At 41.4% G+C, this 21,729-nt stretch overlaps 1 protein-coding gene across 3 annotated transcripts in view; it reads right to left on the bottom strand.

Moving 5' to 3' along the window:
- Positions 1-6,508: 6,508 nt before the first annotated feature.
- LOC6541288 (probable nuclear hormone receptor HR3) overlaps positions 6,509-21,729 on the bottom strand; it is a 31,454-nt gene continuing 16,233 nt past the window's right edge. Inside the window, exons 2-9 of one of the 3 annotated variants that reach the window (XM_015159890.2) lie at positions 10,583-10,810; positions 10,167-10,335; positions 9,813-9,976; positions 9,621-9,724; positions 9,408-9,554; positions 9,106-9,349; positions 8,892-9,042; positions 6,509-8,826 (exon numbers count right to left, since the gene is read on the bottom strand). In XM_015159890.2, the coding sequence (XP_015015376.1) occupies positions 8,706-8,826; positions 8,892-9,042; positions 9,106-9,349; positions 9,408-9,554; positions 9,621-9,724; positions 9,813-9,976; positions 10,167-10,335; positions 10,583-10,810 (1,328 nt within the window). In that variant the 3' untranslated portion in view covers positions 6,509-8,705. Of the gene's footprint in view, positions 8,827-8,891; positions 9,043-9,105; positions 9,350-9,407; positions 9,555-9,620; positions 9,725-9,812; positions 9,983-10,166; positions 10,336-10,582; positions 10,811-21,729 lie in introns of all 3 variants that reach the window. The other 2 variants (XM_026978265.1, XM_026978266.1) reach the window with 2 other exon arrangements.

The raw sequence follows: 21,729 nt of genomic DNA, 5'->3' as shown, positions 1-21,729 counted from the left end.
GGGACCCACCGCCTGCATCCGCTTAAATATGAGGCAAAAAGCAAAGAAAAAAGTTATGAGCTACAGTGAAACGTGCCACAGACGGCAGCGCCACTTGCAGCAACAGTGCGGCGACGGTGAAGGTGGTGGTAGTGGTGACACGAAGTCGCTGAGTTGGAAACGAAGTAAAAACAAAAACATAATCAAGTTGGCCCAGGGAGGGGCGGCGGAGGGGCAGCGGAAGTGGCCAGTCGACTTGCCTCAGCTCGGCCTGGGTTTCGAACTCGGACTCGGACTTGTGGCCATGTTGACTGCCGCTTGGCAGCACTCGGATCAGGTCGACTGGCCAAATGCCCTGCCTTAAGTCATGTCTGCACAAAAAGTGTATGTCAAGGTGCTTAAAATATGCAGCGATGTATCTAAAATTCTTTGCTTATATTTGTTTGATATTTAAAGTATCTTTGTATATGTTCAGATATACTCAGTTGTTGAAACTAGTTTGAAACTAGTTATTTGAGCTTATTTAATTACCAAAAACTTTTAGGAAAGTAAGGAACACTACCTAACGCCATATGCAATAAATATCGCTTGTATAGTTGTTTGGCTACCAATTTGCAATACAATATACCCCGAAAATTGGCGCGGTGCAGGGTGTCCAGTCATCCTGGCATGATAGTGAAAACACATGCGGCAAATAAGCCGAGGCAAAGCCAAAGCCCAAGCCCAAGCGAACCCAAAGTAACCAAAGTAAAGTCAGGCGCCAGCAGCAATCCAGAAACTGAGGCTCAAAGCCACAAGCTCCCCGACCGTACCGTATGTCCCCCTCTCGCTCGCACCCACTGTGGCAGCCGCTGGAAAAGCCGCCGAACATGAAGACACTTTTCCGAGCCGGACTGCCAGTGAGATGGGGCAGCGTGTAATTGAAGCCTGTGCCTGAGTTAAACGCAGCGATTATGTCGGTCTGTCCGCCGCCGGGGCACGGAAAAGGGGGCGTGGCAGGGGGAGGAGGTGCTGGCGCCGGCAGCAGGTTGCAGTTGCAGTTGCAGTTTCGGTTTCGCAGTGGCCGTTTCTGCCGCAGCGGCAGTTGCAGTGGCAAGGATTTGGCCAGCTTCCTGGTTAGGCATTTCAACTGGCATTCGCTTGTCGCAAATTGAGTTGTGCGCTGAAATATGTCGTCGTGTCAACTGCACTCCCACTAAGAGAAAATAATCGCAGCGGTCTACTTATGAATTCAAAATATTATTCGAGTGATTAGGGCAGTTAATTGGGTTAGAGTGGTTTAGACATGTAGAGATGGTTGTGGTAAGTAACATGTGGTGTTCATATTGTCATTCAAGTTTCAGATCACACAAGGTCACACATTAATCTAAACTTTTGTATTTCAATCAATTATTATTATTAACAAGGGTTCAGCTGTACGATTTCCAGCATAGATTCCAAAAAGAAAATGTAACTATTAGTGATATTACAATAAATTGTAAGAGTAAGATGGCAAGCCCATTGGTGCAACGGCTGCAACTTGTATATTTTGCAAATATTTCGAAAGTAAATTGAGGGCAATTTGTAGCAGTGTTCCTGCGCCCGCGCCGACCTGCATTTGATTGCAATTTGAATGTGCAACGCGGTGGCAATTCATTTGATTGGCCATTCTGGCCGCTGGGTCCGCGTGGAAGGTACTGGAGGTATAGTCATGAATGTAATGCAGGAAGCGCTCCATTTCGTCCACTTCGTCCATTTCGTCCATTTCTATCATTTCTACCATTTTAACCATTTCTACCAGCTAATCAACTGGTTTCACTGGCACGCCGCGGCGATTGCATAACAATGACAAATCCAGACCGGCACGACACTTGGTCATTGTCTTCGCCCCGATGGAGACGGTCTCATCCAACTAGTTTGGCTTTTCTGGCCGCTTTTTCTTCGCTGTTCCGCCTGATATGATATAACTTTGATACATCCACGGCCACTGATTGGACTGCAATTGCTGGCGAGGAGAAAAGTTTTCTCCTCGCGGGGTTCCATCGCCAGAAGTTGGGCAATTAACAGACACATTTCGATGATATAATCATAAGAGCTGGCGATTTTCATCGGGCCATTTGACCGGTTGGGGCCACTTTTCCAGCATGATCGCGCAACTGCGAAAAAGTGTCAAAATTAATTGCACACAAAGTGGCTCGATCCGATGCGATGGCTGACTGGCACCGGGTTATTAGCACCACATTTGCGTGGATAGCGGCTACATCAGCTAAAAATACTTCCCACTTAATAGGGGCTAAATGTGTCGAACAAATCTGTTTATTTTTCTAGCACGAAAGTTAATAGTTTTCAGCACGTTCAACAATAGCCATTTTCAATCATAAATATTTGTATACATTATAGTGCTACTATATCCATTCCATTGTTTATCAGGAAAAATGTTTCACAGTCAGGGAGATATCTTCGATAAGCAAATCCTTTAGAATCCTTTCATTACCTGTGAATATTTGCTTGCAAAAGGTAACTTACTTAAAGCACTCATTTGTATGTGCACTTTGGGCAAAGATTAATATTGGAGATGACGAACGGCGGTGACGCCAATGCAAATGCCAAATTTGCTTAACCTGTTGTGCTTACGGCCTTTCACTGCCGATTGGCCTGCCAAGGATTATCCAACCGAAAGCCAACCGAAAGCCCCGGAAACCGATACATCAGGCCGTTGTCTCCCCGTCCGCCAGCCACTTCCTTTGGCAATAAATTTTCACTTAACTATGTCGATCATCGCCGCATATGCGAATGTAAGCAGCATGCAACATTCATGTGCAACATCGCAACCCCTCGACTTGCCACCGCCACCACCACCACCCCATTCCCCATTCCCCATTCCGGTGGGAGGGTTTCGGGTGGCTTGTGTGTGACACAATTTTCCAGTTTGCCAGTTACGCCTCGTAAGTTTAATTGACGGAAGCGCGTTAAAATTGCAGAGCCAAACCAAAGCTGAATAAAAAACATGGTTGGGAAAAAATCGAAATGAAAACAAAGTGAAAATGTGTGTATATATTATGTATTTGCATACGCCAGCCGCCGGAGTTTTGCGCTTCATTTACCCATATGTAATTGATGACCATATTAAAGAGCTCGATTGGGATCAAGTATCGCATCGAGCAGTAAATAAAATTTCGAAACTTTTAAATCGGGCACACAACGCTTTTCACACGCGTTTCCTTAATCAAGCAAATACCAGTTTGCATCATGCGGCTTTAAGTAGCGTTAGTTATCTATGATTGCTAGTGCGTCCGAGGAATTTTCAATAGCGTAATTGTGTGAAGAAATGCTTTTCAGATGTTTGGGTGTAAAACTGTAACTGTAGCTTCACGGTGTAAGTTCATTTTTATTCAAAGACTAATAAGCTCTAAGGCTTTTAGATGAACTTCACTCTTTCATACGGACGGACAAAGATACGGACAAGTATTTATCGACCCGACTGTGGATCCTGTTCTTACTTTAACACACTAATCAACGAATTTACTATAATCTTACTGTGTCTAAAAGCCATACCATAAGTAAATCAAGCCCAGTACCAGCCCTGTAACTCGGATTCTGATGGATTAGTGGTTGAGATTTAAGGACAGTCACGTAGAGTTACTCGCCTGGAAAACGATTTGCTTGCTGGCATCTTTAAAAGTGACCTTGCCACGGGAATCAGCCGTCGGAATCGGCAACTTGTGTATGGGAAGTAGTATGTGAAAGTGGCCATAAATCTAGTTCTGACCACAAGTGTACGTGTGCGTTGTTCTGAGTGGGGGCTAGTGGGGCATAAGGTTTACTTTGGGTTCAACATGGATTTGCCTTTAACGGGGCGCGCAGGTGTCGTTGTGGTTGTTGCCACTCTGTTACTGCGTATTGAAAAGCAACATACATGATTCTACTCAACTATTGTATGCAGCACGTTTTTATGGCCTCCGAGACCGAAACTGTGCGATTCGATGGCAGAGGGGTGCTCGAATTTATGGCCATCAGAAGCGAGTTAGACGATTGAGCATTTCGGATTGCCACAGAAGTTTGCTGAACTCAGCAGAAAGCGAGCTTACATGTGTACTCAGCCGCAATGTTTGGCCCTCTGGAGACATTTTGGCCTGCCCAGCGGGTTGGCCATCAAATGACTCATGATCGCATACACTTGACTGCAATCGACCTAAATAACGTGGGAATTAGTGTTCTCGTTCTCATGCGCAGAAATCAGTTTGCTTTACGATTATATTCACTTTGATTTACTCGTTTACTTGATTGCTTAACATAAGGATTTATGTGAGCTTCTTGGGTTTGCGCATTTAACTTAAATTACTTTAAAGGTCTTCTTTAATCAGGAATTACATTACTATTCTTCTAATGAATTCATTTTATAATGTAAGGAATTGTTTTCCGTAAATGTATTAATATTTTTATTCGCTAGTTCATTTTAGGTACCTTTTCTTCAAAGCCTGTGCTGATTGATATAGGTACTTACCTTAACAGTCCGTAAGATTTTGCTGACTTATAAATACCCACATTATAATTAATGAGGCGGTCCACTTCCGTGCGAATATCTCGCACATTTCCTGCCTTCGAAGGCCAATGTCTGCACTTCCCATCGAAATGATTGACGTTTTATTAATGTGGATTATAAATGCAAAATCCAGCATCGAATAATGCCGTTGGCCAATTAATACAATTTTTAATTGAAAAATCGGCTTAATAAAAGCCATTAAATGACGGCTCGCCCCTGATTTGCAACCCATCGAATTTCCCAGTAAGTAAAAGCTTTTGAAAATGTTTTCTTTATGATTTTCTTTTGTTTTCTTTTTCGGTTTGCTGTTGTTGTTTTTTGTTTTCTTTTTTGCTTTGTTTTGTATAATTCAGATTACATTTTATTGTTAAGAATGAATTGAATTATTTCTGCTCTGTTCCGATCTCTGCATCTTCGACTGCGACTTGAACGGCTTTTCCAGCACTTTGTTCTCGGATAATTTGGTTGCTTGATTTCACCATTTGATGCTTGCCTTTTTACTGGTTTCTGTATTGAATCATAATAATCGTAATAATCATAATGAAGTATGACATAATATATATAATCTGTTCCATATATATGCGTGTATATGTATCGAGATTCATATATATATATACATATATATATATATATATATATATATATATATGTCTGTAAATGTCTGTGTATATATAATTCAATTTACCTAAAAACAATTTACAAATATATAAAAACGAATTCACCTAGTAAACTAAGGCTACATGCGTGTGTGTGTTGTGTTTTTTTTGTTTTTTTTTTTGTGAATGTGTGATAGTTTATAAAAAATGATTTTCCCTCCATTTTATGCACGTGGTAAAATATCGTTTATTCCTGTTCGATAGCTGATGCCTAGTCTGTTTTTGTATTCGGGTTATGCAACATTCGTGTGCCTCCGCCTTTATTTGTTTACAACCGATCCACATACACAAATAATATATCGGTTTATCTGTTCACTTCGGTTTTATTTATGTTCGTGCCCTGGCATAAAAACTGAATAGTTTTGTTTGAAATTAAACATGCGCGGAGTCTAGTTTGCTGAAATATAAATAACAAAGTTTGCGGACCAGTTAATATTGCTCATACGCCACGTTGGTCGGTCAGGAAATTCAAAAGGGAGTTGAAAATAGTTGGAATATGCAGTCAGTACAGTGGTTATTAGGTGAAGAATAAATTTTTGTATAAAATAAGAAATATTTCAAATAAATGTAAGTCGTTTAAAACATGGTTGTTTAAAGTAGATTTAGTGGATAATGCTCAGTCAAACTTTAAAATTTTCACATTAAAATAAAATTGAAAAAGTAAGAGCTATTTATTCGAGTATCCACTGTACTCATGTCAGTTGCTATTTCATATTGCTTTTTTCCCACTGAAAAAAATGAATGACTTAATGTAAATGTGTTTGAGAAAGCTCCTTTTTGCACTTGATCCTTTGTAGCTTTCATTCGCAGCTGTTCCTATTAGCAAGTGTGAGTTTGTCTGAGTGTACGTGTAGGTGTGGGTTTGGGTGTGTGGTGTGTGTTTATGTGCAACAGTCGGCCTAATGCTACTTAATCATATATATAATATATAATTTGCCTTTCATTCTTTATAAGTTTTTGGTTTTGTATAATTAATTGTTTACCTCTTTCGGTTTCTGTTATTTTTAAGATTCAGAATTCCCTTATCAGTTTATAGCTTCTGCTCATTTTATTTCATTTTAATATGGGACTTCTGCTTTTTTTGTCGGTTTTCTTTAGTTTTTTCTTTTGTTTTATATAAATGTAAATATCGTAACATAATATTTATGCATTATATATGCTAAATTTTAATTTAAATGTACTCATTTTACACCTTCTCGAGTTCGCGATCTTCTGTTATTCATTAAAAATGTAACCTTTCTAAAAACTTAGCATATAAATTTAACAATACATATATCATTTAAAGATACATTTATGTTCTTCTTGTCGACCGCTCAAACCAACTTAACTTCAATTTATATTATAGATTAACTTTGTTTATTATTTTCTTTATTATGCGTAGTTTTTAACAAAGTTGTTGTTTTTGGGGGATATTTTTGTTTTGAGTTTGAAAGCTGCTCCCTTGCTTTGTATAAATTAAAACTAGTTTTGTATTCTCTATATTGTATATATGGTTTGTATATATATAAAGTACTTTAGGTTTCTTCTTTTTGTTTTTTGTTTTGTAAGGCCAAAAATGTCGAACTTAAATATGTCCAAATCGATCGATTACATTAACATAGATTTTTTTTCAATTGAAATATTGATGTCCTCGTCCCAGTTCTATGTAAGCTAGTGTAAATATTTTTCGTTTGGATTGGGGGAAAGGATTTTAAGTGAAGTTGCAAAATCATGTTTTTCTTTTGTTGTGGAATTTGCAAAAAGTAATTTATTTGATTTTTTTTTAGTTTTCTTGTATACATTTTATTTATAAGTTTCCTTGCTATAATTAATGTTAATTAATAATTATGCCTGCCTGCTGAAATTTTCTCTTGAATAATTTCAAAAAAGTTTTGATTAAGCTTTAAATTTAGTAAAAATTTGGGACTTTGGGGCGTTGGGTATTAAGCAAGTGGGCGGGGGGTAAGTGGGAAGGGGTAAGGTTTATTTAAGACACACCAATTATCACCTACTATCCAATGTGTTTGTTGTCGTTTGTTTACTCTAAGTTTAACTAATTTATGTAATGTAAGCTGTGTGTGTATGCGTGTATGTGTGTGTATGCGCGTGTGTGTAACGTCTTTGTATAGTCAGTCAGATATTTAATTGTATATTCTTTTAAAATGTATTAACTAAAAAAGTCGCCGTTTGTCTTTATATTCTTTTGAAGATTTCTTTTCTCGATTTGTGTATCAAACTCCATCGAAATTTCTGCAAGGATCTGCGGAGGGAGGGGCGGGGAGGGCGTGGCATGCTGTCGGGGTCGGTCCGTCAGTCTGTTTTGGTTTCCATTTTGTTTAAGTTGAAGTCTTAGAAACAATAAAAGTTGTTAATTATGCGTAGGATTTCATATCAAAAGTTTTTGTTTTTCGTTTTATATCTCTTTATTTTTACTAAACCTTGGAACCGGATTGGGATTTGTCTATCATGTATATATATAGATATATATAGCCCTATATATATGTGTGTGTATGTACGTAATTATGTTATATTTAAGAAACTAATAAAAAGTTGTTTTTAAACAAAATATTGCATACTTTTATGTGCTTGCTTGAAATTTTCTGGTATTCTTTCGATTTCTCGCTCACTTTAACTACTACTCATCTTGTCCTTAAGCCGTTGTTTTTTTTTTGTATTTAGCTTCCTAATCCTTAAACTTCCGTTTCCTTCTCATCGTCTTATGTATAATGTAAAAACGTAACGGTAAATTGTAAATATATTGTAATTGCATTAATCAATATAATTATAAGAACACATTTTCCGAGATATTCGATTTTGTTGTTTACAAAAAATAATGTTGTTAGGCATATAACCGATACGACATAGTTATACATACATCTGCTGTATATATGATACACATACTTTAGTTACAACGTAAGGCAAAGACAACCTAGGCGGGATCGGAATCGGGCTTTCTGGGGTTAACACTAACCGAACTGAATTATTGGGTTCTACGGGTTCTGGGCTGTGCGGTGTAGAGAATTTCGCTTGGTTTTAAGTACTTAGTCGATCTGATCTGCTCGGGTCTGGATATGAATGTTTGGAAGTTACATATATATATATGGGTGTGTATGTATGTATAGTATAACCTCGAAAATCAGTTTGATGCCCCTTGCTCGAAATGCAATCGGTTACGGTTTCGGTTTCGGTTTCGGTTCTCTACGAAGCAAAAGTCTTAACTGAGTTAACAATATTTTTGAAATATTTTCCCTTCCCATTGCGTCATCCGCTCTGTCATATATAATATATATATGTATATAGATAGAGTTCTTTTTAAGTGAGTCCTTGGCGAGGATCACATCCTTGGTTGTATGCTAGCTTAAATCATGATAAAGTTCTTGTATCTGCTGCATGCGCAGTGCATTGTTTACTCAAATAATTATTGTTGCCACATCCTGCGGCCCTCAGTCCTCGAGCAGCGCTGGCTGCTGCCCGGCAGGGGGCGCCACCGGCGGCAGGACACATCCGGTGGCAGCCGCATCCTCGGCAACGTCATCCGCTGTCGTCTCCAGGAACGGCTGCTGCTCTTGTTATGTCAGGTCCTGCTGCGAATCTATCGAGAACAGCTCCTTGTACAGCGCCGGAAAAACGACATTCGGGTGCTGCAGCTTAAACTTGCTCAGCGATTCCATGTGCAAGATGGAGATATCGCTGGAAATTAAGATGGAACATTAGCAGGTTAGGTAGCTGTGGTAAATTATGGTATATCAGCCTACCGGAAATTGGGTATATTGTTCAGCAGTGTGTCCAGCACGGTGACATCGCCCTTGAGCGGCGCATGATTCGTTTCCAGCTCCTGCCGGATCGCATTCATGCTCAGATTGAAAAGCCTCTGTATTTCCGTATTTCCACGCACTCCATTGCGTTCTGGGGGAAAGATTTATCACATTATATAGGCCCATTTAAGATGTAAGTGTAAGTGGTTCGCACCTGGCCAGAGCAGCACTAAGCTCTGATACAGCGCCAGTTCGGTTTCAGTCAGTTTGAGTTCGGCTATCGACTTGGCCGTTTGGAAGATGCGCGACACCAGACGCATCTCCTCCGAGTCGGATGTGTAGAACGCCTCCTGTGGCAGCATCACGTCGCCGTAGAGGACCGCGTTCTGTGAGAGATCTAGCAGTCTGGACATGCGAACAATCGCCAGCTCAAAGGAGCCCGTCTTCAGCAGTAATATCTGCGCGAAAATAGGCAAGACTCTTAGTATTCAAGTTGTGTACGCATAGTAAACTCACCTGATCGTCCTGACTCAGGCGCATGAATCCCGGTATAAGCTTAGCAAACTCGATTATGTTCTGTATCATTTGTGTAAGCTTCTCGGCGCAGTCCAGCCAGAGTTCCTCTTGGCCCAGATTCTTGTAGTAGAGAATGCGCGACACATCCTGCACGGCCGGAGATAATTCCTTTATCAAAAGTATACTTTCGGGCATTTTCCGATAAACACTCACCGGCTGCTTTCGGAACATGTCGTGCACAGCTTCCAGTTTGGTATTTGTGTTGGCATGCGCCTCCGCCAGCGTCTTGATCAGCACGTCGTTGATATCGCCATCCGCTGGTGAGATGTTGAATGGGCATTAAAGGATTTTCAACATATATATACTGCTTATTTGTTCCTTGCTTAGAAGCAGCGTCCTACTCACCGTGACTAATAAATTCGGGATCGATTATTGTACTGCGCGGCTCGTAGGTGGTGCTGTCCACGTAGTCCGCCGAGATGTCGTACTGCATGGTCTGCTGGGGCGTCACGGAGGCCGAGTATCCGTAGGGACTGCCGTAGCCCACCTCGTTGTTGGAGTAGCCGCCGCTGTAGCTGAGTGACAAGAAGGGCATTACGGGTCGGGAGCGGTGATGGCAGACGGGGAAGAGAAGAGCAGACGAGAGGTGGGAGATAAAGAGCGTGATCGCACAGCGGGTCGGGGGTCAGGAGGATCGCAGACGGATCAATCATATGGGTAGGGGGTGGGGCATGCTTTCTCGGTTCGGTCATACTGCACCTATTGTAATTGTTGTGATGCAGCTGGTCGCTGCTCGAGGGCGTCTGGGTGTCGTACACGGAGCTGTCCGGTGCCGCATCGCTTTGGGCCCGCATCTGGGCCCGATGGAAGCGCACCTCGTCCTCGACCTTCTCGCGCTGCTTCTTGGACATCCTGCCGAACTTTACAGCTGCAAGGAGGGTGTGGTCAAGTGGGCGGGATTAACACATTAATGCAGTGCGCAAATCGGTCGCTGGCAACCAGAGAAAAGTGCGCAAACTGAACCGACAACTATTATCAACAAAATGTAAGTAATACCATATCTTATTTTTGTATACTAGAAAATGTCTTGAATTTTGTTTAAATGATCTTAAATGAATTGCATTGATTTCCCTAGCTCTTTGCTCTGGTTGCCACATTCAACACGTTCTACAGACCATCACGACTCATTCCCAGTTTTAGGCACTTTTGCAGTCTACAATATTGACATCGGTTGCGATTAACACGGTCCACCACGCATTGCTTGTTGCGCGGACACTGATAGTTGACCACGGAGCTCTGCGATCTTCGGAAGAATCCCTTGCAGCCCTCGCAGGTGATCACGCCGTAATGCACGCCGGATGACTTGTCGCCGCAGACTTTGCACGGAATTATCTCAATTTGAGCTGTAAGCAAAAGGCAGGTAAAGGCGTTTTAGAATATTTCATTAATTAATAATATTTTATCAAGTTAGTCTTTAATAGAGTACTATACCACACACTACTAATATTACTCCACTACTTATGTATGTATACCGTATAGTGCGTAATTCCGCATCCATTTCCCTTGGAGAAGAACTTGCGAACTTAGCAAAGAAGTAATGCCAGAGTGCTCCCTTTAAGTTGGGGGCCCGAGCAATTTCCGATAGCGAACGCCCCGCAATTACAATCAATGGATTTCCCGCTGCCAGCCCATCCATTGTCGGAGTTCAGACAAAGCCACTTCGACCCCAGAGAACTATTGCGCAATACGGTTGTGTGTTATTCGAGCGGCACAATGCAGGCGGTAGCGGTACCTTAAGCCACTTGTCTGCCCAGACAAAGCCGAATGCATTCCCGGGTGCGCAGGGGAGGAAGAGCGAGAGGGAGACAGTGCGACAGCTGTTCGGATTTCCCTTGCAGTCCGCAATCCTTTCAGCGGTGATGCAATTTCCTGATCAACAGCAGTGCAGCATCGCGTCAGTGAGAACTGGTTCACGGGGAGAATTAAGACTTGCAGCGGCCTACACTGGCCTGCATATGAAACACATTTTTGGGACCCAGCTTAAGTTGATTTACTGAACAATAATGAGCTATTGGTAGGTATTATTAATCATTTTTATTTTCTGCATACATGGTCATCTGCTAATAACATAATTTAAGCTACCAATCACTAGAGCGGTAGAACTTCTGCGCTTCAGCAAAGTCTGATTTAAAGTAACCGCACCTTGCAGCGCAGTGTTGGAGCGAAAAGCCAGCGCGAGAGAGCGAGAGAGTAGATGTGCGAGGGAGAGAGCGCGAGCGGGCAAATTGGTCTCGTCTGGCGGCGGAATTGTGTAATCTAGGCGCTTTGCCTTGCGTACTTGTATTTGTATTTACCCACGAGGATGAAAGATGCGCGCTGAACCGAACGCACACAAACACAAAAGCCGCCGCCGCCGCTGCCGCCGCTGCAGCAGCAGCAGCAGCATCAGCAGAGGCAGCGACGTCGACGGCGGCAGAGAGCAGGGAGCAGGGAGAACAACCAAAACACAACCGAAAGCAACACAAAGACCAACACAAGCGCAGCTTGAAAAATGTGCCAAGCGCTGCTGCTTTTCTTGCTTTCCTCGCCTTTTTGTTTTTCTTTTTGTTGTATCGGATCGGAGAAATGTGTGACAGATTATGAGTGAGTGAGTAACCCGACTGGCGTTGTGTGAGTGAGTGACTGAATGTTTTTCAAGTGTCAATGAACCTTTCCCGCACGGCAGTATCTCACACCAACACACACACACAGCATTCTTAACGAGCGAAGAAAAAGAAAACAAAAACAAAATCGAAAAGAAAGTTCTCTGCCGCGCACTCTCTTCCGTTTCTTTCTCTTAAGCCCAGCGGGAGAGCCACGCTCTTTCGTTGCAACTGAGCGCGCAGACAGATATTTATATTTAATTATGCTAGAATGTGTGTCGTCATCGGTGAAAAAGATTTTAAAGAGGGTTTTAGGAGGATTTTAAGGGACTTTAATGGCTGCGGAGCTCACTTAAGCCGCCTTCAACTTTTTATCGTTCTCAAGCATTACGAAATACACGAAATACTTGCACGGCGAATGCAGTATTTTTAAGGCCTTTCCCCCGAAAACGTACACATAAATCTTTATCTGAAGTACCGGAATGTGCGTGTTTATGGGCTTTCAGACAGATAAGTGGTAACTGCAATAAAGAGCGAAGCGAAGAGAGGGGCACTTTTACCGTTATGACAAGTAAAAGCTTCAAAATTTACAGGCAATTCCCACTCATTTGTATGCAGTTCAGGAAATCGATAAGTCAAGCGATAGGATATGCATTTGTATTTCTTAAAGGTAGAGCTACATACATACATATGTACACTTTATTTTGAGTAAAATACACTGAATGGTATTCATTTATTTTTAAATGGTTATCCTTAACAAAGCCATTTTGTCATTACAAATAATTATTAGTATTTGCTTGGTTTCCTCATTGCTAGTTTGGTCATTTAAAGAAAGTCTTTGGTGATTTTATTTAATATATGACGAAATAAATGAATAAAATAGATTTTCATGATGTTTACTCGCACAAATTGTTATTTTCCCACCTGAACACCTTACAATAAACCCATATTCATAAAGCTAAGTGACAGAAATGTGCTTACACGGTATTAAAAAGGTGACTTTGGGTAATTAAATTTGAACCTACGCATATTTTCCCCTGAATTTGGGTTACCAAATAACAGGCGCAAATATTTACTTAATACGCGGCGCGGAAAAGTGTGTCATGAAATACATTTTATTGTCTTATTTGGCATTTTTTGCCTTGTGTATTTTGACGGCGAGAAAACAAAATTTATGACATACTTTTCTCGAAAGGAAGGCAAATATTGGGTGAAATTGTTTACTTATCAGAGGTAAAAGTCGGGAATAAAAAGTATAATTTAGTGTAAGTAAACATCAATATTAAGTGCTCAGGAGTATCCATACATTTTTAATTAATTGCGACTGTTTTGGTAATTGTTCACGAGTGGCACGAACGCCTCTGCTCAATGAAAACGCATCCATTCAATTATTAGGTAATTCCACAACATCACGTACACGCACCGTTGTCCGCGGAAAAACCAGTATCTAACTATCAACTGATCAACTGATCAACCAAAGAAAACTGCATCTCGCGGTTGATCAACCAACAAGTTTGCTCCGCCTATATGCAGTCCAAAAGCAAATTAATTGCCATCGAAAAGCGGTTTAATAAAATAAATTCTGAATGGCCAGAGTCATGCGGAAGACCGCCCAAATATTTTGCATATGCAATTTATTTGCACTGCCCCGCGGACTCGCTTTCTTTTTGCACTGCATTGCTTTTGCTGGGTGCAGCAATAACCAGAAGTCAAAATTAATATGTTCTTCTTTATTGCGAATGCATGCCCGCAAAAAAAATGCAGTTCGCCAAGAAGCAGCGGCAAAAATGCGAGTAAAAAGTGTGAAAAGCATTCGCACATGCATGTGTGCACACTGGCACACGAAAATTAATATGCAACGACATGTGCTAACGAAAAATACCCATACACTTGCACATGTATATGCATGTAAAACTGGGAGATCAGGGCGCGGGGGCAGCTGGCCGCAGGGGGGAACAGGGGCTGCTGCATATGAATTGCAGTTTTTGGCACTGCGGCGAACGGCAAAGTCAAATAAAATAACAATAACAGCGCCAGAAACTATGGCAATGATATGAAAAATAACTCACACATAATACCTCACGCACAGTGTGACCAAATGCCGCGGAAACTTTGAAATGTATAACGGAAATGTAAATATAAGTAAAGGTTCCTAGAGAATCATGAATATAGGGTCCCGCGCCGATAAGTAGGCAATGCCTTTTGCGGATTTTCTTATACAAAATTGAACTTCAGTTTCACAATAAATTAATGGGCATACGATTAGGAAAAGTGCTAAATTGAACGAGGTATAAAAAAAACAAGCATCTGATTTTAGATTTTAGGGATGAGATGTATGCATTTATTAACTTGCAGTTTTATCAATAATTAATTATTGTGCATTAAATGCCTTGCGTACTTTCAACCACTGTGCGGAGCAAAGAGTGAAGCACAGTCAGTTTCGAGTTGCCCATGTGGCAGCGCAGTCGCCTTTGCTGCGCCTGCGATTGCTGCTGCTGCTGCTGCAGTCGCTGTTGTTGCTGTTGCTGCTGCGCCTATTGCACAAGTTGCTCGGTTCGTCGAAACAGAAACACCGACAACGATGACGGCAGCGGCAGCGGCGTCGACGGCGGCACGAGCTCGCAGCGTCGGCAGTTCGCAATTCGCAACTCGCATTCGCAGTGGCAAAAAGCAGCTTCGTAAGTGGGTCAGCGAGCTGTGGGGTCAATGCACCAGCCGAGTGCCTTGTGGCCGAAAGAGAGCGCCTAAGAGCGCGCGCGCTCTCTTCGCTGCCTGATTCACACTGCGACCGTTGCGCCTCATTCTTTTGCCGCCAAGCAAATGCTAATAGAAAACGGGTTTTCAGCTTTCACAAAAACTAAAAAAAAAGTTCCAAATTGGCGGCGACAGTGGGGGGTGGGGGGCTTGGATGGGGAGCCTTTTAGCCGGCTGTGCGAAATGCCGTTAGAGAAGAAGAAAGAGCATTAGCATCAGCATTAGCATGCTGGCTACGTAATTTGTCGCTTTCTTTTCGGCCAGCTCATTGTTTCCATTTACCCCTCGCATATTGGCAAAGCTTATAAGAATGCCGTTAGAGTTTCGTAAGGGCCAAAATTCATTCATCCCGAATTATACATAATACGAGGCGGCTGGCTATGAGCTTCTTGGCTAACGGTGCCGTACGATTCGGTTCTCTTCTTTTTTTGGCCACACGCCGATGATGAAGACGTTGGCTTGGCATTTTTGTAATGTTTACATTTCGCACTCGCTCGCTCCCTCTCGCTTCCCTATTGCCCTCCCGCTCGCACTGCCGTCGTACGTGACGCGCTTGTTCTTTTGTTGCCAACAAAAGAATTTCTCATATACAAATTTTTGACTGGGCCCACAAGTTTATTGACCCACGGAGCAAAAAGCAAAAAAAAATTAAAGAAGAGGAGGCTGAAACAGCGGCAGCGCAAGAATTTGCCATTTTTAGTCGATTTAATGAAACGCATAGCATTTTCACCAAATGATGTAATTTCTCCTCGTAATCCGATCGCTTTCTATGCGAGATTTACACAATGTATCGTCGAGAATGCCCGAAAATATATGCATACACCTCAGTTAGTCAGGTCGTCGCACACATGACGTATGCGCAATTAATTATATTGTTTCCCAAACATCACGTATACGTTGCTTCACGTGATGATGATGATGGCAGGCGAGAACCTTTTGAAAATACTTCCAGTGAGAGCGGGTGAAATTTACAAGTTTTCTTAGAAATGATTCACAGCTCTGTGGAAAATGTTCTGCAAGTCGTCGATTTAGATTTATAGCCAATTATTTGTGCAGCTCGACATCGCAAACGTACTTGCCTAATATAATATAAATTATCTTAAACTTAACTCTGTTCAGATGTATTAATATATGTATGCAGTTCTTAATGCTCAGTTGAAGTATCAATATTATGGTTAATACTTTTTCTCGCTTAAAATGTATTATATGTCATGTGTTCTACTGTAAAGTTTAGAATCCATATATAGATATAATACTTATATGCCGCACAGAATGTGAACAGGTTTTTAAATCCTACTGATTGCGGAGTAAAACAACATTAAGCGCTAAAATCACTCAGAAAATTCTCTGCTAAATTGCAGGAGTTTGTATGGGCAAATGCATATTTATGTGTTTGACATCGCCGTCCCCGCCCAGAAAAAAAACATAAAATCAGCATAAAAAGTAGGCCTGCGGCAATATTTATGCATGCTTCAAATGCACCAGCTATGAGGCAGCATAAATGAACGGGAAAACTGGAAAAACTGATGGAAAATACCTTGAAAACCTCAAAAGCCACACACAAAGCTGGTAAGCTGACTTCTTTGGTCCCCAATTGTTTTTCCTTCGGTTTTGCGCAACAAATGCACTTAAGTAGCCAATTATTTATGGTATTTAAGTGTTTTGACTAAAGCATCAACCAAAAAGAACTCGACGTCAACATTTGCCGCTTGCTGCTTGCAATTTGGCCAAAACAAGAATTTTCAAGTTGAGCTAGACCAAGACAGACTCAAAAATCCCATACAAATGTGCACAAAAAAAAAAGAAAAATGCAATTGGTGTGGGGAAAAAAGCGTTCTTGAAGAAAATCCATTCATAGTGGTCGTTGGGTTGATGGAAACCAGGCAAACTCGTTTTTCCACCATTAATTAAAATTTGTTTTTCCCTCCTTTTTTTTTTGTTTATTTCGGCTGAAATGTCTGCAAAAATTAACAACAACTATAAAAACCAACAACGATTGCATTTGCTACTGCAAAAAGCAGATGGAAAACCCGCGCGAGCGAGCGAGACGGTCGAGTGGGGCAGAGAGAGAGGGCAAATGTGCTCTATCCGCCCTGTTGGCTGTACTGCCGCTGGCGTCATGCAAATTGTAATCAACAAACAACAAAAATTTTCTGTAGAGTTGAAAACTATACTGCAGGCACAGTGAGCACTCGCCTTGAGATCGGAAATATATAATTAAAAGTGTTCAGTTCTCGCTAACAGTAGATACTTTATGTTTTAAGCGCTGTACCCATTCTACGAACTCACTCAACGTTTATGAAACGCACCTGTGAGATAACTAACTTCAAGTCTATGTATATTTTGAGCACTTTTAGAACGAGGCATAACACACTGTTCATTGTACATAAAATGTAGCATATTAATAATAACTATATAATGCAGTAGTAGTGATAAAGATACAGCTTAAGGAACATGCAAGATAAACCATGGAAATGAATTTGTGCAATAGGTTATGAATAGTTGATAGCGTTTTGCAGATATTGTGAGTTAAAAAAAATTAGTGAGTTAAAAAAAAATTAGTAACAGTTGAAATGTCTCATTAATTTGTTCACCCACTGTTCACTTTGGTTGGACCAGCAACATTCATTTTGTTTTTCCACTTTTCGCTGCCAACTTCATCGCCCGCCGCACCCGCACCCCCACCCCCCTCCTTTTTGGGCCCCTCTGGCTCCCAGAAGCCCCCATTCACCTCCACCCCCCCTCGCCCCACCATGCAACTGTTCGCGCCGCGTCGCACTAATATCCGTCCTTGGCTCGTCTGTTCAACTTTGTCCCAGTTTTTCGCATTTTGTTGGCGCGCTTTGCCTCCACAAACGTTGGCGTTGCATTCTGTCTAAGTGTGAGTGTGCATTCGGCTGTGTGTGTGCCTGTGCCAGTGTTTAAGTGTGTGTGTGTGCTTGGAGCTGCCCTGCAATTGTGTGTGTTTCGTGTGTATATATTTGTCTATTCATTTGGCGACGCGACTCAAATGCAATGTCTGTGAATCTGTTTGTGTCTGCATTGTGGGGCACATGCAATCTTTTATTTGCTGCCTATATATACGTACACACACACACACACGCGCTCGCAAGTAATCACGAATGTATACTCCTAGATATATACCTCGCATATATTCGTGACAAACTCACGCACAAAACGTTAAACTATGCGAAGAGTTGCATAGATAAGATACGCAGCTGTGGTGGGGAATGGTGGAAGGGGCGGAGGGAGGGGGACGGGGCGTCTCCGGGGGCTGTTGCATTGCGTTAGATGGGGCAAGAAGGGGGCGAAGAGGCGGGAGGGGCCCACTCATGCATCGCATTTGCTGTCTGCTTTATAATTACTAGAATAATATCATTTAATTTATTTTTTCGCCGCTGCCTAACATAATGGATGCGTTTGTCATTTCGGTTATTACATTTTTTTTCAAAAGCGTACTTCATTGAACGGATGTCCATTATATGTACATGCATCGTGATGTATAATGCATATTTACGCACTCGAGAGACCGCAATTAACCCAATAATGCTGGACGTTAAAATAGATGCGGGGCTGTTTTGAAACACAGCAGAGACCAAATGCCAAAATTTTGAACGAATTCATACTAAATATACTTTGTAAATTTGGTAATGAAATGTGGTGTGCTTAAACTATAACTATAGTGCATTTTATGAAGCACTTTATGTAGTTCTGAGAACAGAACTTTCTAGTTTTCATTCGCCGCCGACGTGTAGTACTCTATTTTGATTTCTTGTCTACAGCTTTGGTATATAGAACTGAAGTTGCGGTGGCCTTATGACACACATTCTGTGGTTAAGCTTATCTCGCGTATATGTAATGTAGTAAGTTTATTTTTTTCTTACTTGTACGTAAGGCAACGAGCTACTACAATAGTTATAGAAATAGTTATATATACAAAGAGATAGCGGCTGTTCCATCTTTGTTGCTGATCATAGTCCGAAAATAAACATTTAACAATTGATAGTAACAGATAAAATAAATCGAAGCCGAACTTTAAGCGTGTTGCTGAGTCAATATACCATATCTTCTACAAAATCGATTGATAATTCACAGACATTTCGATGGGTTGGGCTATGGGCTATATGTTCCTTGTCACAATCTGGACGATTATGTTTGGCAGAGGTCGTTGAACCTGTTGCCGAATTGCTCATTTTTTTGCTGGCTTTTGGCCACAGTTTTGTAAGTTTCCATAAATTATCAGAATGAACAAATATGTGGTTTCTGCATTTCATAGTTTTCTAGGACGCAAGCGAATGAACTTTCGGCAACCATAATAACACCAGGGAAAAAGAACACATTACTATATTTGCTTCCAGCAGACAGACCAAAATATTTCAAAATATTTGCATGCTCCACATACGGAATCTATACGGATATATGGGGGTGGGAATTGATGGGGAATTCCATGCCAAATTTAGGTTTTTTTCTTTCGAGATGGTGCGATGCCTGGAAATGCCTGCAGAATTCTGTGTGCTTAAGTGCGGCCATATTCATTACAAACATCTGTCAAATAGGAATTTTCGCAGGAATTTGTATGCCCAAGAGTTCATGTCCCCTTCATATGAAAATGTTAGCAGATATTGTATCATTGCATAAATGCAAAGTTTGCTATAATTTATCTTTTTGGAAAGACGCCAATCTTTTATAACGCCTTTAAGGCTTTATAATACCGTGTAATAGCAAAAGATCAATGGATTTTATCTATTCATAATTCTTTTTATTTTATTTGTTATAATAAAAAATAATGATTAATGGAATGTTTTTTATTTACAATAAATATTTCCAAACTTTTTCAGTTGTTATCGATCTCGATCTATATTGTGTAGATTTCTTGTATCTTTCATTTACATATGTATGTACATTTTATTTAGCATCTCTTAGATAAAATTATTAGCGTGATCATTGAAATGCGGATCGATCATTACTAATATTATTCTAAGCTAATGCGTGAATTCTTCTAAATACTATATAGTATATGTCGTAATAACCCCTTATTAAATGATCATGGGTCTAGTAAATCCTATTTATAGGCTTTATAGGCATGTTCCCAATCGAATAAGGTAACGGTCGGCCAGAAAAGGAAGTCAAAAGTTCGGCGACTTTTCGACGACGAGCAATTAAGGCGGCATTTACATGAGCGATAGAAGCCGTAATCGTGGAAATTCACGCAATAATTGTCAAACAAAGAATTTCCCTCCCTCTTTCGCATTCTCCCTATCCCTATCATTCGCTTTTATGGCTCCAAAACTTTGACTGCATAAATAATAATTTCAGTTGGCTTGAAAAGAGAAATAGAAATGGGGGAGAAGTGGAAAAAGCCGTAGAAAGTATTGCCCATTGAATGTTGTTGTTTCCTCTATTTAGTTTCTTTTCTTTTTATGTTGTAATGTGCGTGGTGTGGGCAGCGCTGCCGGCTTCTCTGTCGACTGCGACCGCGACGCACGCTCCCGCATAACAGTCAACGAACGCTCCGCTCTCACGCACTCTCTCCCGCTCTCCCACTCTCACACTTTCTCACCCCCCCATTTGCTCTATCGCATAGTGCGTGTGTGTGCGTGCGTGCGAGTTGAATGACCGCCGAAAATAATTTTTTCCTCGATTTTAGACTTTTACTATGTTGACGCTGGCGATGATGATTGTGGATGTGCTATGCACGCATGTGTGTGCTTTGGCGCTTCGCGCACAGACACTCAGAAACGAACTACTCATGCACAGGGGCGTGTGTAGCGGGGCTTTCTGGGAGGGGGGTTACAGATATCTAAACTGGGCTTTGTAGGTTTAAATTTAAAGATTTAAATATATTTATTTTGAAGGTACTCTTTTTAAAAAATAAGGTGCCTTTGAGGAAAACTAAAAAAGAATCGAAAAAGCTTCACAGTTGCTGTGAGCAGAAACCCAGAACCCCCTTTCTACGCCCCTGGCCGCACGCACGCTCTCTCAGCCAGTCAGAAATTTTGTAGCTCCATAGTTTTGGGTCTTTCGTTTGTTTCGAGTGTTAAACGGGCGTTCGCACTATCTCGCAGGGGCGGTGGGAGGAAAGGTGCTGGGCGGGGTGGGGCGTGGGGGTTCGGGCTTGGGCCTGCATGGGTCGCTTTTTCCACACATTTCTTCTTTTTGTTTTATTTTGAAGGCATGTGTGCATGTGTGTGTGTGTGAGCGGACTACACAATCAGCTAAAGCAACAGCAGCATTTCACTTTAACAAAACTTTTCGGTCTGGCTTTTTTGAATATTTTTTATTGTTGCCACTGCGCCGTCTCGCTCACTCTGCAGCCAAGGGCCGATCTTGTCAACTCTTTCGCTTTTTAAATTTCGTTTTTGGCCGCTTTCTGTTTACGCCGCCAAATTTCTTTCTTTCACTTGCCTACGTTTCTATCTGTTTCACCAACGGCAAGGCGAAAAAAAAAAACCACCAGCGAAACGCAGTAGCAGTGGCGAAAAAGTGAAAATTTCAATAATAAAATCTGAGTCGGTTTTGCGGAAGTCGTAAAGGCAAATTGCATGCCAAAAGTAACGGTGACCAGCGTCAGAAAAGGCGATCCCCATTTCCACGCCCCTGCAGCTCCCTTAATTACTTACACGCAACTCGAAAATCCCGGGGATAGATTGCTGGCCGCGATTAAGATTTATGTTAGAAATAATATCCTCCATGTTCCCGACTCAGGCCCTAATTGCATTCGCAGCTGACCTGCAAAGGGGTCAAAGCACCCCAATTAAATTCGAATTAATTCAGCTCCGCCTGCTAAGCCTTAAGTCCTGCGAAGGATTTATTATAGATGAGCCAACTCCTTCAATGCCAACTTTTCCAACTTCTCTCAAGGTTTGCGTGTGAGTGGTGTATATTTATAAGCCCTAATACGTTCGAAAACTTGGACAGATAAAAAT

This window comes from Drosophila erecta, unplaced genomic scaffold (genome assembly GCF_003286155.1).
Source record: "Drosophila erecta strain 14021-0224.00,06,07 unplaced genomic scaffold, DereRS2 tig00000055-arrow-pilon, whole genome shotgun sequence".
Classification (NCBI taxonomy): Eukaryota; Metazoa; Arthropoda; class Insecta; order Diptera; family Drosophilidae; genus Drosophila; species Drosophila erecta.
The sequence above is the reverse complement of the archived record's forward strand: the minus strand, read 5'-3'. Positions and strand labels throughout refer to the sequence as shown.